At 37.7% G+C, this 18,384-nt stretch overlaps 1 protein-coding gene across 1 annotated transcript in view; it reads left to right on the top strand.

The window, feature by feature from the left end:
- The window catches only part of NAF1 (nuclear assembly factor 1 ribonucleoprotein), a 50,455-nt gene extending 42,023 nt beyond the window's left edge, over positions 1–8,432 (top strand). Inside the window, 4 exon segments of the mRNA XM_010858336.1 lie at positions 456–558; positions 7,574–7,854; positions 7,857–7,955; positions 7,957–8,432. Coding sequence (XP_010856638.1) covers positions 456–558; positions 7,574–7,854; positions 7,857–7,955; positions 7,957–8,037 — 564 coding nt within the window. The 3' untranslated portion in view covers positions 8,038–8,432.
- Positions 8,433–18,384: the final 9,952 nt, after the last annotated feature.

Below are 18,384 nucleotides of genomic sequence, written 5' to 3'. Positions count from 1 at the left end.
ATGAAAATTACAGCAATGAGTATATACATTCTTAAAAATAGCATGAATTTATACTTTTGCATTTTTATAAAACAAAAATGCAATTATAAGAGAGTTTTTTAATGTGCTCATAAGTTCTGATGAAGTTTCTCAGTTTTGTAAATTCTTGATATTTATAGATTTAACTTTGGTCATTGTAGATTCTCAAGCAGTGCTAAAGGTTCATGATCTGTGTTAATTTGTGATTTTGCTGACGCTGTGTGAGTCAGTGGATGCCCACTTAGAGGATTACGCAATCAGAAGCAATCCTGTTTTAGCATTCACATTGCCACGGCATTATGCCTTCTGATTTGTGTCATGTGTACATGTATTAACTTTCAGGGTCACTTAAATAAGTGCTTTATTCTCTTTACCTCTGATAACGTACCATTGGATTGGTAAATGCATATGACATAAATCTATTTTTTTCGTGTAAGGCCTTGGATTTCAGTGATGATGAAAAGGAAAAAGAAGCCAAACAGAGGAAAAAATCTCAGATTCAAGGTCGGAAAAAATTCAGATCTGAATTTAATGAACCTGGTGAGTTAAATGTAGAAAATGTGCATACATGTTAAGTCTCTTCTGTTGTGTCCGACTTTTGCGACCCCAGGGCCTGGAATCTGTTAGGCTCCTCTGTACATAGGATTCTCCAGGAAAGAATACTAGAGTGGGTTGCCGTGCCCTCCTCAGCATTCAGTTCAGTCTAGTCACTCAATCGTGTCTGAAGCAAAATCACAAATCACAAATTAGCAACCCCATGGACTGCAGCACACCAGGCTTCCCTGTCCATCACCAACTCCGAGTTTACTCAAACTCTTCTCCATTGAGTTGGTGATGCCATCCAACCTCTGTCATCCCCTTCTCCTCTTGCCTTCAGTCTTTCCCAGCCTTAGGGTCTTTTCCAATGAGTCAGTTTTTCCCATCAGGTGGCCAAAGTATTGGAGTTTCAGCTTTAGCTTCAGTCTTTCCAATGAATATTCAGGACTGATCTCCTTTAGGTTGGATCTTCTTGCAGTCCAAGGGACTCTCAAGAGTCTTCTCCAATACCACAGCTCAAAAGCATCAATTCTTCAGTGCTCACCTTTCTTTATAGTGCAACTCTCACATCCATACGTGACTGCTGGAAAAACCATAGCCTTGACTAGACAGACCTTTGTTGGCAAAGGGATGTCTCTGCTTTTTAATATGCTGTCTAGGTTGGTCATAGCTTTTCTTCCAAGGAGCAGGCATCTTTTAAACTTCATGGTTGCAGTCACCATATGCAGTGATTTTGGAGCCCCAAAAAATAAAGTGTCACTGTTTCCACTGTTTTCCCATCTATTTGCCATGAAGTGATGATACCGGATGCCATGATCTTAGTTTTCTGAATGTTGGGCTTTAAGCCAACTTTTTCACTCTCCTCTTTCACTTTCATCAAGAGGCTCTTTAGTTCTTTTCTTTCTGCCATAAGGGTGGTGTCATCTGCATATCTGAGTTTATTGATATTTCTCCCTGCAATCTTGATTCCCAGCTTGTGCTTCGTCCAGTCCAGCGTTTTTCATGAGGTACTTTGCATATAAGTTAAATAAGCATGGTGACAGTATACAACCTTGATGTATGCCTTTCCCTATTTGGAACCAGTCTGTTGTTCCATGTCCAGTTTTAACTGTTGCTTCTTGACAGGTCAGGTGGTCTGGTATTCCCATCTCTTAAAGAATTTTCCACAGTTTGTTGTGATCCACACAGTCAAAGGCTTTGGCATAGTCAATAAAGCAGAAGTAGATATTTTTCTGGAACTCTCTTGCTTTTTCGATGATCCACTGGATGTTGGCAATTTGATCTCTGTTTCCTCTGTCTTTTCTAAATCCAGTTTCAACATCTGGAAGTTCATGGTTCACATACTGTTGAAGCCTGGCTTTGAGAATTTTGAGCATTATTTTGCTAATGTGTGAAATGAGTGCAGTTCTGTGGTAGTTTGAGCATTCTTTGGCACTCCTAAGTGTAGTATATAGTATTTTTAATCTTCATTTACATCTGTATAAATTGCTCAGTAAGAAAACTGAGGGAGCTATCTAGGGGTTTTCTTGTACTTTCTGGCATCTGCCAGTATTGGAGGCATCGCACAGCATGGGGTGGGGTGTGGTAGGAGAGGCACAAGGGACACTCGGGTAGTTTTCAAGCTTGGGGGTGTAAAAAATGGCCCCTTGGGATAAAAAGTAAAAGAATCATTTGTGCTTATCAGTCCTTTTTTTTTTTTTTTTCAAGAAACCTGTTTGCTTCCATTTTTAGAATTAAATGATATAGTGCTTAAGCTAAAATCAAGGTGTTTTGTTAGCTTTTAACACCAGTGCAGTCACAGAAGAAGGTCCTCATGTTGCCTTGTTATATCCACACCCATTTCCTTTCTTCTTCCGTTTCCTCAACTCCCGACAGGCACTCATCTGTGTGCCATTTCTGTGATATATTTTGTCCTGTCAAGAATGGTTCATATAAATTATCAGTTGGGTTTTGTTATTGAGCATATTTTTCTGGAAGTCATCTAGATTGTTGTATGTATAATAAGTATGTTTTCATTCCAGGGTGGTGGTCTGTGGTATGAGTATACCGCAGGTGGTTTAACCATTCATCCATTTAAGGGCATTTGTGTTGTTTACAGTTTTGGGTTTTATGAATAAAGCTGCTTTATACATTTGTGCACAGATTTTTATGTGAACACAAATGTTCACATTTCTCTGGGATAAATGTCCAAGAGTACAGTTGGGTTATATAATACAGTTGACAAGTGAACAACTTTGGGGTAAGGGGCACTGACATCCCCCTCCCTTCCATGCAGTTGAAAATCTGTATGACTTAAAGTTGGCCCTCTGTACCCATGGTTATACATCCATGGATTCAGCCAAGCATGGATTGTATAGTATGTTTTTATTGAGAAAAATCTGCTTAAAGGTGGACCTATGTAGTTCAAACCTGTGTTAATTTAAGGGCCCACTGTAGTTCCATGTTTAGTTTCTTGAGAGTCTTTCATATTGTTTTTCCTGTGGCTTTACCACTTTACATTCTTATCCCTAGTGTATGAGTTGCCCAGTTTGTCTGCATTCTCACAAGCATTTGTCATTGTCATCATTTTTTATTTTAGCCATTCTAATCAGTATGTGAATGATACGTAGTTGTGATTTTAACTTGGATTTTCCTAATGGCTAGTGATACTGACCAGCTTTCCATGTGTTCATTTGCTATCTATATCCCTTCAATGCTTTTTTGTTCATATTGTGCCCATTTTCTAATTGTATTTCTGCTTTACTCTTGAGTTATGAGAGTTTATATTTAATTGCTAACATTTCTTTAGCTTGAGTTTTCATCATTATAAAGGAGCTTTGCAGAATGAAATTTTTTTGTTTTGATGAAGCCCAATTTATCTGCTTTGCTTTGATGGAGTCTGAGAATTCCTTTCCTAGACTTACATTCCAAAGATTTTCTCTTTTTTATTTCCTAAAAGTTTTCATAATTATTTTTAGCCATTTTAATTCCTTTGCCTTTCCATATGACTTTTGAAATAAACTTCCCTATATTGACAGAAAGTCTTACTTGGATTTTGATAGAAATTGGATTGAACCTGTGTATTGGTTTGGGGAGAATTGACGTCTTAACTGGATTGAGTCTTCTGTTCCACAAACATGGTATACATCTCCATTAATTTAGATTTTTTTAAAATTTCTTTCACCAGCATTATGTAGTTTACAGAATGTAAGTTCTGTACATCTTTTATTATATGTACACCTGAGTATTTCAATTTGGGGGAAATCATTGTAACTGCTATTGCATTTTTAATTTGTGTTCATGTGTTCATTTCTAGAATATAGAAATAATTATTGTTCGTATGTTTAGCTTGTGTCTTGTGGCTTTGCTGAACTCATTAGTTCTAAGAGTTTTTCTCCTGAGATTTCGATGTAGACAGTTATGTCAGTGGCAAATAGAAATAGTGTTTGTCTTTTCCCTCCCAATCTGTATGCTTTTTTAGCTCTCTTTCAGTTCTGAATTGGCTGTAATATCTGGCACTATATTCAGTACGTATGTTTTATTCCTGATCATAGAAGGAAACATTCAGTATTTCACCATTAAGTATAATATTAGGTATAGGGTTACTGTAGGTGTTCTTTATCAAGTTGAGGAAGTTTCTGTTTAGTCTTCTGTCTAGTCGTCCTAAACATTTTTTCAGAAATCACGAATAATAATTTTGACAATTATTTTTCTGCATTGATTGATAATATCACATGACTCCTTCGTTAACTTGTTAATAAAGTAGATTACATTGGTTTTAGAATATTGAATGAGCATCACTGGAATAAACCAGTTAACCATGGCGTGTAATTCTTTGTAAATATTGCTGAATTTTGCTTATATTTTGATAAAGATTTTTATGTTTATATTCATGAGAGGTATTGGTCTAGTTTTCTTTCAGACTATTTTTAACTGGTTTTATTGTCAGCAGAGTAGTTTCATAAAAATGAATTGAGATTTTCTGTTTTTGGTATACTTGAAAACATTATGTAGACTTGCTGTTAATTTTTTATATTTGGTAAAAAAAATCTCCAGTGAACCACTTCAGACTGGAGATAGCTTTTTGGGGAGACTTAATTACAAATTCAGTTTACTTAATAGTTTACTTACTTTTCCATGTTGGATAGGTTATAGTAGCTTTTATTTTTCAAGGAGTTGGTCCATTTCATCTAATTTGTCAAATTATGTATGTAGAGTTGGTTTGCAAGATTGTCTTCATTTTGATGTCTTTGATATTCATCATTTGTGGCTTGTATTTTTTCAGTTTTGCTTAGAAGATAGCAAATTATATTGATCTTTCACAGAGCCAATTCTTTGTTATTGATTTTTATTTATTATTTTTCTATTAGCATTTGCATTCTTTTAACTCTTTATCATTAACTTTCTACTGCTTGCTTTGAGTTTATTTTGTTTTGGTTTTTATAGATTCTTAAGGTGGGAGTTCGGAGAAGGCAATGGCACCCCACTCCAGTACTCTTGCCTGGAAAATCCCATGGATAGAGGAGCCTGGTGGGCTACAGTCCATGGGGTCGCTGAGAGTCGGACCCGAATGAGTGACTTCACTTTCACTGTTAGTTGCTTGATCATGTCCAACTCTGCAATTCCAATGACTGTAGCCCACCAGGCTCCCCTCCCTCCAGGCCTTTCCTATTGTCTTTAATTGCACCGAACTGGTAGGTGACCCTTTTATCATAAAATGTCCCTATTCTGAAGCCTGTTTTATCTGATCTTATTATAATTAGTTATATTGCATATTGTAGCTTGTTCCATTCTCTTACATTCAACGTGACTATCACTTGAAATAAGCTTTTTACAGACTATAGTTGTTTTCTAATCCACTCTGCCAACTACTGTGTTTTGATTGGTATATTTAGACCATTTATATTTAATGTAATTATTGATATGTTTGGGCTTAAATCTGCTCTTTTCTGTATTCTTTCTAATTTTTATTTCTCTGTTGTCTTTCTTCTGCCTTCCTGTGGTTATAAATTGTTTTACAATTCTGTTTGCATTTATCTGCAGTGTTGATTGTATGAGTATAGCTTTTTCAGTGGTTCATTTAGGTCTTTAATTATCACAATCTACTGTTGTTGTTTTACAACTAGAGTGCAATCTATGACTGTGAATTTTAAATCATTATAACTAGGCTCTAACACAACTTTATTAGTCAAAATTGCAACTGTTAAAATGAACACATTTTCCCAACTAGAAGAAACAAGTTTGTTTATGCCTGTAACATAAAAATCTGTCCTTTGGGATTCAACAAATTCTTGGAAAGCATTTTCTGCCTTGTGCTGTGGAAGCATTTTCTGTGCAAAAAGTTGTCGAGCTACTTGAAGAAGTGGTCCTCAGTTGGCGAGAGGTTTTGTGAATATGGTAGATGAGGCAAAACTTCATAGCCCAATTCATTCAACTTTTGAAGCATTGGTTGTGTGACGTGTAGCCAGGCATCATTGTGGAGAACAATTGGGCCCTTTCTGTTGACCAATGCTAGCTTTAGGCATTGCAGTTTTGGGTGCATCTTATCAATTTGTTGAGCATACTTCTCAGATGTAATGGTTTCACTGAGATTCAGAAAGTTGTAGTGGATCAGACCGACAGCTGACCACCAAACAGTGACCATGACCTTTTTTTGGTGCAGATTTGGCTTTGGGAAGTGCTTTGGAGCTTCTTGGTCCAGCCACTGAGCTGATCATTGCCAGCTGTTGTGTAAAATCCATTTTTCATCACATGTCACAATCTGACTGAGAAATGGTTTGTTGTTGCTGCATAGAATTAAAGAAGATAACACTTCAGAACAACGACTTTTTTTTTTCAGTCAACTCATGAGGCAGCCACTTACTGAGCTTTTTCATCTTTCCAGTTTGCTTCAAATGGCAAATGACCATAAAATGGTTGATACTGAGTTCTTTAGCAACTTCTTATACAGTTGTTAAGAGGATCAGCTTTGATGATCCTCAATCATTGTCAGCTTCCAATACCCAGCCACTGCACTCTTCATCTTCAAGCCTCCTTTGCAAAACTCTTTGAACCACCACTGCACTGTCCATTAGTAGTTGCTGGGTCAAATGCATTGCTGATGTTGTGAGTTGTCTCTACTGCTTTATGACCCATTTTGATCTCGAAGAATAAAATTGCTTGTATTTGCTTTTTGTCAAACATCATTTCTCCAGTCTAAAATAAATATAAAATAAACAGCAAATAATAAGTCATTAGGGAAAAAACATAAAGTGAGAAATATGCATTTAATGATGTGTAACATAACCACATTTATTTAAGAATGTATTCCAATGTGAAATGGCAAAAATTCAACAATGCAAAACCACAGTCACCTTTGCACCAACCTAATACGTTGTTTTGTTCTTTCGGGGAAAGGAAGGAGGTTGCATTATTACTGTTTACGTCCAGGTGAGTATAAGAGTTAAGCTTTTCTTTTTAGCTTCAGTTGACATCTGAGCCTGGGGCTGTCTCATTACTCCTGGGCACAGACAGGCCTCCTCTTGTGTCTGCTGAATGTAAGAGTGCCTCATTACTGCTCCTGACAGTATTGGGACTGGCCTTGTTATGCTGGGCAGTGATGAATGTCTTGACTGTCCTGGGTTTTCTCTGACTCCACTGCAAGTGCAGGAAGTGGAGGAAGGCTTTTAGGGAGTTATTGCCAGTAGAGACAAAAGTCTATGTTCTCCATGTGATCTGCATTGTCATTGAGGGGACGTGCTGACTGGCTCCCTGCTCAGCCTCTTTGACCACCTTTGAACATGTGAGTGGAAGTGGTATCCAGTTTTCTGTGTGGTATTTGGCTGAAATCAAGTGGTTATTGTCTCAAAGTTTTGATAAACTTTCCTTCTCCTGATCCTCTGACCTTTAGGATTCATTTAAAGTTGATCATTGTAAGCCTTACAAAATTACAACGACTGTAAGATATACTGGAAGTTAAGGCATTCCTGAAATTTTAAACACTGTATTTTGATGTATGAAAATTAATTTTAATTTTGTCTTTATGCTCTTTCCTTCAAAGGTGAAGATTTTGCAGAAGTACATCACAATTGGAATGTTCATAGCTCTGCTTCAGAGCATTCCAAAGGATATCATAACAGAGAATTCACAAGAGGATTTTCCCAGGGTAGATATCCTCAATCTTGCCCTAGCAGGCCCCCACCTCCACAGTTTTATAACGCAGAACACATGGTCCCTCAGGACCCTTCAGGATTTGCGCCACAGAGACAGGATAGCCCCATGATGCCACAGTATCCCTTCCCTCCTCCAGGGTTTGACATGCATAACTTCTCCCTCCCTCCCCCCCACCCCCGCCACCCCCACCGCCTGCCTCTGCAAACATGGGCTGGGCTGCCCCTGCTGTGGCCCCTCACCCGATAATCCCCCTGCCCTACTCCCTAGCCCCCACCTCCGCCCCCGCCACCCCTGCCTCTGCCCTCCTCTTCTGGAGATGGTAATTCTGCTCATTTTGGACCTTACTATTAGGTTGATCTGATCTGATACATTCCTGAGAAATGTGGACTTTTATGTACACACATGCATATATATGTGGAAGCATTTTTTAAAAAGAGATTATAGAGCTAGATTTTTAAAGCATTGTAAATTAAAAAATAGTTCCTTCAGTTTTAGGTTGATATGTATTGTAACCTTTATGAAAATTTAATGTTAAACTTGTGGCGGGGAATCCAATTATGTAATATTTAATTAATTCTTTGAACCTTGCCTAATTAAATAGTATGCTTCAATTTAATAATCTGGGGCACCTTTCATCATGGATTAAAATATATTGACCATACTGATTATCTTCTTGGTATATCTGAAAATAAAATGTTAAGTCCTATTGAAAGCCTTTAAAATAAACTATTTTTATAAATATATTTTAAAAATTGACTCTGGTTGTAAATGCAGTTTACCAATAAATTAAAATGTACCTTTTTTTTTTTTTTTTAAAGCAGGTGAAAATACAGAGAAGAAAAGCATTATTATGTCTTGGCAGAAGTCATGTGTATAATTAAAGTTAATATTTATTTATTTTGCATTGACAGGCTTTCCATTATCTGTGCAGATTTCCATTATTCAGGCATGATCCAGTAAACTTTACTGTTTAACTGCTTAAAGAGACATAAAGAGTATTCACAGTAAAATGCATTATTCATTTACAGTAATGTGCATTTACCAACAGCAAGGAGACTTGTGTGTCCATATGGATTTCCCAGATTCTTGGATGCCTGACACAGATTAAGTGCTTAAAAAAAAACCTATTAAATGACAGACTGAATGTAGACTTTTAATTAAATAACCAGTGAATGTTATTTTACATGATTATGTACTCATGAAACATAAGTGTAAGGAAATCTTAGAATTTTAGAGATAGAAGAGGCTTTAAAAGTAGCCTAGAGTAGTCCTAATTTAATAACCTTGGAGCGGCCTAAGGACTCCAGAGAAGTCAAGTCACTACGGTTGCCAGTGAGGCAGCAAGAAGATAAACTGAATTCTGATCTTCAGACCTGTACTTAATATTAAATTGGTGTTTTCCAATCTTTCATTCCTTGGCAGTCTTAGAAAATAATACTTGTTTGCTGGTTAGGGTAACCGGGTAATTTATCACAAGTATGTGGATTCTAGTTGCAGGTCCCCATTTTCTTCCCCCTCCCCCCACCACCCCCAAAGGCTGAGGAGACTCTATTCAGGTTCTTGGGTCTTGAGATGAGAGGTTCTTGCTTTGGTGGTAACACTGGCTTAAACATGTGTTGTATTTCATGTTTCTTTTCTGAAATGATATTTATTGCAGCTTCTGTTTAGGAGTTGCCTTTATAGATCACAGCACAGTCTTACAGCATAGTAAGACACAGTCTTCTTTTGGTTGATGAAATATTTTAAGAGTTACATGAGGCTATATCTAAAAGCACTGAGGAAACCCCAAAACAGAAATTGTGAGATGTTGCCATTCAGTTGCAACAAGTTAGTGAGCTGTTATAATCCTCAAGGTATGTAAAAAATCTTTAGACCTCTGTTCAAAAGTAGACTGTAGATATTGACAATATCTATTTAATACCTGAAGAAACTTAGAGCTGAGTGATACCATTTGACTTCTGCTTTCAATTAAGCTGCTACCTTAAGTACTTAGGTCCAACTTGCCTTCCTCCCTATACTTATTTCAAGGCCTTTGAAACTTCAGAAATGACCTAAGCTTTGAATGATTTATTAAAAGTGCACATTCTTGAGTTTTATCCTAAGATTCAAATTTAGTAGATCTGAGATAAGATCTAGGAAACCACTTTTAACAGGTACCCCCAGGTGATGAATTTCAGGATTTATTCTTGGTCTGTGTGGATTTCAGGGTACATGTCTATTGCAACTTCTACACCCTTCCCTCTGGGACTGAAGGGAGTTGTTTAGGGTGGTAGTGAGGCTGTGGAGGGAGTTGGGGAAGAAGAGAGAAATAAAACTGGCTGCCTGAATTGTTCATGACAACTCACTCACTTGGTTCTGTTATATATATATTTTTTTAGCTGTACACATCTTTGGAGTTTAAGAGGAGGAACCCAAGTTTGGAAAAAAATATTATAATTTTCATCATCTTAATCTTAGAGTGCTGTTTTTAAAATCGTATGGTCTTAGATCCTTAAATTACTAGCCAATATAAATACTTAGAATATTCTTCACATGCCATTTGTCATCTGAAATAGGCTATTCTTTAAGCCTTTTTTCTACAATGAAATAGATAGTCATTCACATTATAGCATACAGATAATGCTTCTGCATGTCTGTGTATGTTGGTTGCTCAGTCTTGTCTGACTCTGCAACACATGGGCAGTAGCCCGCCAGGTGCCTCTGTCCATGGGATTTTCCAGGCAAGAATACTGGAGTGGGTTGCCATTTCCTTCTCCAGGGGATTTTCCTGACCCAGGGATTGAACCCGAATCTCCTGCATTGCAGGCAGATTCTTTACCATCTGAGCCATCAGGGAAGCCTTTTGCATGTCTTGTTATAAATAATGATAAAAGGAAATAAAAATTATAGCCTAAGCTAATACGTTTATTTTATTAGATGAGTGTCTTTCTCCTTTTCCTTTCTTTAATGGAAAAGATAGTGAAGTCCTTGGTAATTGGATGACTTGTCCTCATGTTAGGAATAAAGCCTGAAAGAACTGGGTTGAGACTAGTGTAGACCTAGAATAGGAGGTGCAGTACAGAACTTTGCAAAATACATTTCAGAAGCCTTATGGTTAAGTCATAAAGTTAAGTTCTAAAATGCACCCATCCTGCTGTGTAACTGAATGATTAGTAGGGCCTAGTTGTCATACCAGTTGGATGCACTGGCAGAGCCTGTGTACAGAGGTCTCACCTTTGCGAATGTTGAAGACTGCAAGATGCTTGTTCTTCCCTCTTTCCTTTCCCCTCCTCCTACCCATTCATTCTGACTTGTTACTCCCCACCCTCAACCCCCGCCTCGTCTTGTGCTACTTTCTCCTTGCTTGTTTAGAGTTGGTGAAACTCAAGTACATTAAAATTTCAAGACATAGGAAAAGGGTAGAGGGATTTCCCTGGAGGTCCAGTCGTTAAGACTTTGCCTTCCAGTGCTGGGGGTATGGGTTCAGTCCCTGTTCAGAGAGCTGAGATCCCACATACCCGCAGCCAAAAAGCTAAGAACATAACACAGCTATGTAACAAATTCAGTAAAGATTTCAGTTAATAATGAATAGAATCTTGAGTTCCAGTCTATAATTTAATACTATTTGATTTAAAAAAAATGCATTTAAAATCCCCATATGCTAAAAATCTTAGTGTTTCTTAAGAACAAGTTTCCTTAAAGATTTGGGGAGGGAGAAAATCTTGGACATAATGTATCATTTAGATATATTCTATTGCAGCAATCATTGGCATTTGCTTTCAGTACTATGAATTTAAACATTTTAAGATGATATGATTAACTGGTTTAATGATCCCATTGTTGAGATATGATTCTTTTTCCATCTGTGCTACCAGGGAAACCCAAGGGAAAGTAAGTATGTTGTTAAACACTAGGTCTTTTTAAGAAAGGAATTAAAAACTAGATGAATGTTCTGCAGAGTCAGTTTGTATGTTCTTACAATATGTGTTCATAAAATCTTTCTGACATTGCCTATTTGATTCCAATGAATAAACTCTCAGGTCCATAAAAAAAAAAAAAATAGACAATAGAATGAATGCAAGCTGGAAAATAAAATGATTATGAGGAATTGTCCAGTTATGTTGCAGGTACTCTATGATTTAATACCGTCTATATTTATGACAGTACATTCAGGGTAAAAGCAACAGCGGTACACATTTGTGTCCTTTTCTGCAGATAAATTGCCCTTATTCCAAAAGCCTTACTCATCAATCTGACCCAGCCAGATCCTAAATTTATGTAGTGATTATGTTCCAGAAAACCATGGAAACATTTACTATACTGTTCTGAAATTAAAGTTGAGAAATACCTTCTTAATACCACCTATCAGGCCAAAGTACTTGTTTTGAACTACTAGCAGCGATAAAATTCTCTCTCATCTTTGACTCTGCACTCCAGACATGTACAATTACTTAGTGTTCTGGAAATGAGGTACACAATTGTGTATCAAATGGTAAAATAATGAAAATAGCCAATGAAAAGTTTCTTCTGCACATTCAATAAAGAAGTATACTTAATTATATTTTATATGTATACTTGCAAATATATGCATTTGAAAGTTAGTGCCAAAGCCTGATTATTATGCATATTTTAGTTCAGTACCTTTTATTTCTACTCATAAGGTTGATGAAATGGGAATAAATGTTACATTGACTTATTTTGTAGTTAGTTGCACTGTAACATCCCCCAGAAAGAGCAAACTGATGTGATAGGGTAAAAGCTTTTTATTTACATTGAAAATACAAGGGCTAAACATTGTTTCTAACACAAAGTGAAAATGAAAGTGAAGTTGCTCAGTCGTGTCCGACTCTTTGCAATCCATGGACTGTAGCCTACCAGGCTCCTTGGTCCATGGAATTTTCCAGGCAAGAGTACTGGAATGGGTTGTCATTTCTTTTTCCAGGGTATCTTCCCAACCCAGGGATCGAACCTGGGTCTCCCTCATTGCAGGCAGACGCTTTACCATCTGAGCCACGAGCGAAGACTATCACAAAATATGGCCCAAATACTGGGACAGATACAAAGGAATGAAACTTTTTAGCAGAGAATCCCTATCAAAACGTGATGTATAGATGGTGGTGATCTGTAATGTTTAGATGATAGAAGTGAACTAATGTGTTCTCAGTATCCATAGCCACTGGCAGAACCATTGCTGCAGCTCTTGAAACCTTTCACGTGTGCTCCTGTGACACACGGGAGGGTGTTCTTCCCCATTGCACCACTCTCCAAATGTCTGCTTGACCATGCATCATGCAGTGCTTTGTGTCAGGACATGGCAGTGTCAGCCTCGGGTGTGCCAGCTGTCTTAGTGGCTGATGCATTCAAAGCAAATGATTAATTTTCTTTAATAGCAGTTTGGTTTTTGACCAACTGTAATTCCTGGTTGTTGTTCAGTCGCTAAGTCGTGTCCAACTCTGCAACCCCATGGACTGCAGCACACCAGGCTTCCCTGTCCATTATTTCCCAAAGTTTGCTCAAACTCATGTTCATTAAGTTGGTGGTGCTGTCTAACCATCTTATCTTCGGTTGACCGCTTCTCCTGCCCTCAGTCTTCCACAGCATCAGGGTCTTTTCCTGTGAGTTGGCTCTTTGCATCAGGTGACCAGAACATTGGAGCATCAGTCCTTCCAATGAGTATTCAGGGTTGATTTCCTTTATGATTGACTGATTTGATCTCCTTGCTGTCTAAGGAACTCTCAAGAGTCTTTTCCAGCACCATAGTTCAAAAGTATCAATTCTTTGGCCCTCAGTCCTTATGGTTCAACTCTCACATCCATACATGACTACTGGAAAAAACCGTAGCTTTGACTGTACAGACCTTTGTCAGCAAAGTGATGTCTCTGCTTTTTAATAATTCCTGGTACTTTATTGCCAGTATCATAATTTCAAAATAAATCCTGTCCAGCAAAATTAGGGGTTTAAAATACAAGGGCAGAAGAAAATAATCTATAGGCATTAACTAATATGTTCAGATACTTTTTGAAATCTATGAAATTGCCTACAAAATTCATTTGGTTCAATCTAATATATGGACTCTAGAATGTGTTACTTCCCACATTTATTTTTCTCCAGTGAGCATCTCCCTGTCCCATATCCTACAGGACACATTTTAGAAACACTGTCACAGGCATTCACTGGGGAAGCTCATGATGGAGCACATTTCTCAGATACACCTGGTCTTGCTAAGACAATTTATTGGAGTTACAGCTGATCCTGGAGTCTGGCAGTAATGTTAAATACTTTGTATTAGGCTAGGAAACCACTATTTAATATAGACTCTTTGGTTCTTAACCTGTTCTCACCCCCTGTCCCCCACAGTGTACTGCTGCTGCTGAGTCACTTCAGTCGTGTCTGACTCTGTGCGACCCCATAGATGGCAGCCCACCAGGCTCCCCCATCCCTGGGATTCTCCAGGCAAGAGCACTGGAGTGGGTTGCCATTTCCTTCTCCAATGTATGAAAGTGAAAAGTGAAAGTGAAGGCACTCAGTTGTGTCCAACTCTTAACGATCCCATGGACGGCAGCCTACCAGGCTCCTCCATCCATGAGATTTTCCAGGCAAGAGTACTGGAGTGGGTTGCCATTGCCTTCTCTGGCCACAGTGTACTAGAACCCAGTAAAAGCCTGGGACATTTACATTTTTCTAGAAAAGAAGCTTTCCTCTCTTTTTTTAAATTAATCTTTTTATTGAAGGATAATTGTTTTACAGAATTTTGTTGTTTTCTGTCAAACCTCAACATGAATCAGCCATAGGTACACATATATCCCCTCCCTTTTGAAACCCCTTCCCATCTCCCTCCCCATCCCACCCCACTGGATTGATACAGAGCCCCTGTTTGAGTTTCGTAAGCCATACAGCAATTTCCCCTTGGCTCTCTATTTTATATATGGTAATGTAAGTTTGCATGTTACTCTCTCCATACATCTCACCCTCTCCTCCCCTCTCCCCATGTCCATAAGTCTATTCTCTATGTCTGTTTCTCCATTGCTGCCCTGTTAATAAATTCTTCAGTACCATTTTTATAGATTTTGTATATATGTGTTAGAATATGGTATTTATCTTTCTCTTTCTGATTCACATCACTCTGTATAATAGGTTCTAGTTCCATCCACCTCATTAGAAGTGCCTCAAAGGCATTCCTTTTTATGGTTGAGTATTATTCCATTGTGTATATGTACCACAAATTCTTTATCCTTTCATCTGTTGATGGACATCTAGGTTGCTTCCATGTTCTAGCTATTGCAAATAGTGCTGTAATGAACAATGGGATACATGTGTCTTTTTCAATTTTGGTTTCCTCAGGGTATATGCCTAAGAGTAGTATTGCTGGGTCATATGGTAGTTTTATTCCTAGTTTTTTAAGGAGTATCCATACCATCTTCCATAATAGCTTTATTAATTTACATTCACACCAACAGTGCAAGATCATTTCCTTTTCTCCACAGCCTCTCCAGCATCAATCATTTGTAGACTTTTTGATGATGGCTAATCTGACTGGTGTGAGGTGATATCTCATACTTTTGATTTGCATTTCTCTAATAATGATGAATGTTGAGCATCTTTTCATGTGTTTGTTAGCCACCTGTATGTCTTCTTTGGAGAAATGTCTGTTTAGGTCTTTTTCCCACTTTTTGATTGGGTTGTTTGTTTTTCTGGTAGTGAGTTGTATGAGCTGCTTATATATTTTGTAAATTAATCCTTTGTCAGTTGTTTCATTTGCTATTATTTTCTCCCATTCTGAGGGTTGTCTTTTCACCTCGCTTATAGTTTGCTTTGCTGTGCAGAAGGTTTTAAGCTTAATCAGACCCTACTTGTTTACTTTTGTTTTTATTTCTGTTACTCTAGGAGGTGGGTCAAAGAAGATCTTGTTTTGATTTATATCATCAAGTGTTCTGCCTGTGTTCTCCTCTAGGAGTTTTATAGTTTCTGGTCTTACATTTAGGTCTTTAATCTATTTTGAGTTTGTCTTTGTGTATGTTGTTAGGAAGTGTTCTAATTTCATTCTTTTACATGGAGCTGTCCAGTTTTCCCAGCACCATTTATTGAAGAGGCTGTCTTTGCCCCATTGTATATTCTTGCCTCCTTTGTCAAAAATAAGGTGCCCATAGGTTTATTTCTGGGCTTTCTATCTTGTTCCATTGGTCCATATTTCTGTTTTTGTGCCAGTACCATACTGTCTTGATGACTGTGAAAGTGAAAGTGAAGTCACTCAGTCGTGTCTGACTCTTTGCGACCCGTGGACTGTAGCCCACCAGGCTCTTCTGTCCATGGGGTGCTCCAGGCAAGAATACTGGAGTAGGTTGCCATTTCCTTCTCCATGATGACTGTAGTTTTGTAGTATAATCTGAAGTCAAGAAGGTTGATTCCCCCAGCTCCATTCTTTCTCAAGACTGCTTTGGCTATTCAAGATCTTTTGTGTTTCCATATGAATTGTGGAATTTTTTTGTTCTAGTTCTGTGAAAAATGTCATTGTTAATTTGATAGGGATCACATTGAATCTATAGATTGCATTTGGTAGTATAGTCATTTTCACCAGGAACATGGAATATCTGTCCATCTGTTTATATCTTTGATTTATTTCATTCAGTTCAGTTCAGTTCAGTCAATCAGTCGTGTCCGACTCTGCGACCCCATGAATCACAGCACGCTAGGCGTCCCTGTCCATTACCAACTCCCAGAGTTCACTCAGACTCACATCCATCGAGTCAGTGATGCCATCCAGCCATCTCAACCTCTGTCGACCCCTTTTCCTCCTGCCCACAATCCTTTCCAGCATCAGAGTCTTTTCCAATGAGTCAGCTCTTCGCATGAGGTGGCCAAAGTACTGGACTCTCAGCTTTAGCATCATTCCTTCCAAAGAAATCCCAGGGCTGATCTCCTTCAGAATGGACTGGTTGGATCTCCTTGCAGTCCAAGAGACTCCCAAGAGTCTTCTCCAACACCACAGTTCAAAAGCATCAATTCTTTGGTGCTCAGCCTTCTTCACAGTCCAACTCTCACATCCATACGTGACCACAAGAAAAACCATAACCTTGACTAGACGGACCTTTGTTGGCAAAGTAATGTCTCTGCTTTTCAATATGCTATCTAGGTTGGTCATAACTTTTCTTCCAAGGAGTAAGCGTCTTTTAATTTCATGGCTGCAATCAACATCTGCAGTGATTTTGGAGCCCCAAAAAATAAAGTCTGACACTGTTTCCACTGTTTCCCCATCTATTTCTCATGAAGTAATGGACCAGATGCCATAATCTTCGTTTTCTGAATGTTGAGCTTTTGTACAGTTATTTTGTCTCCTTAGGTAAGTTTATTCCTAGATATTTTATTCTTTTTGTTGCAATGGTGAATGGAATTGATTCCTTAATTTCTCTTTCTGATTTTTCATTGTTAGTATATAGAAATGCAAGTGATTTCTGTGTATTGATTTTGCATCCTGCGACTTGGTTAAATTCACTGATTAGCTCTAGTAATTTTTCTGATACTATCTTTAGGGTTTTCTATGTACAGTATCATGTCATCTGCAAACAGTGAGAGCTTTGCTTCTTTTCCAATCTGGATTCCTTTTATTTCTTTTTCTTCTCTGATTGCTGTAGCTAGGACTTCCAGAACTATGTTGAATAATAGTGGTGAAAGTGAACACCCTTGTCTTGTTCCTGATCTTAGGGGGAATGCTTTCAGTTTTTCACCATTGAGAATAATGTTTGCTATAGGCTTATAGATAGCCTTTACTATGTTGAGGTAGATTCCTTCTATGCCCATTTTTTGAAGTGTTTTAATCATAAATGGGTGCTGAATTTTGTGAAAGGCTTTTTTGCATTTATTGAGATTATCATATGGTTTTTATCTTTCAGTTTGTTAATAAGCTGTATCGCATTGATTGATTTGCGTATATTGAAGAATCCTTGCATCTCTGGAATAAATCCAACTTGATCATGGTGTATGAGGTTTTTGATGTGTTGCTGAATTCTGTTAGCTAAAATTTTGTTGAGGATTTTTGCATCTATGTTCATTAGAGATATTAGCCTGTAATTTTCTTTTTTTGTGTTGTCTTTGTTTGATTTTGGTATCAGGGTGCTGGTGGCCTCGTAGAATGAGTTTGGAAGTGTTCCTTCCTTGGCAAATTTTTGAAAGAGTTTGAGAAAGATAGGCATTAGCTCTTCTCTAAATGTTTAATAGAATTCTCCTGTGAAGCCATCTGGTCCTGGACTTTTGGTTTTTGGGAGATTTTTGATCACAGCTTCAATTTCACTGCTTATAATTGGGTTGTTCATAATTTCTATATCTTCCTGGTTCAGTCTTGGAAGATTGGGCTTTTCTAAGAATCTGTCCATTTATTCCAGGTTATCCATTTTATTGCCATATAGTTGTTCTTAATATTCTCTTATAAACCTTTGTATTTCTGCATTGTCTGTTTTAACCTCTCCTTTTTCATTTTTAATTTTGCTGATTTGATTCTTCTTTTTTTTCCTTGATGAATCAGGCTAAAGGTTTGTCAATTTTGTTTATCTTCTCAAAGAACCAGCTTTTAGTTTTACTAATCTTTACTATTGTTTCTTTCATTTCTTTTTCATTTATTTCTGCTTGGACCTTTAAGACTTCTTTCCTTCTACTAACTTTGGAGTTTTTTTCCTTCTTTTTCCAGTTGTTTTGGATGTAAAGCTAGGCTGTCTATTTGATTTTTCT

Source organism: Bison bison, unplaced genomic scaffold (genome assembly GCF_000754665.1).
Source record: "Bison bison bison isolate TAMUID 2011002044 unplaced genomic scaffold, Bison_UMD1.0 scf7180017864385, whole genome shotgun sequence".
Lineage (NCBI taxonomy): Eukaryota > Metazoa > Chordata > Mammalia > Artiodactyla > Bovidae > Bison > Bison bison.
Note: the sequence above shows the minus strand (reverse complement) of the source record. Positions and strands in the feature narration are given on the sequence as shown.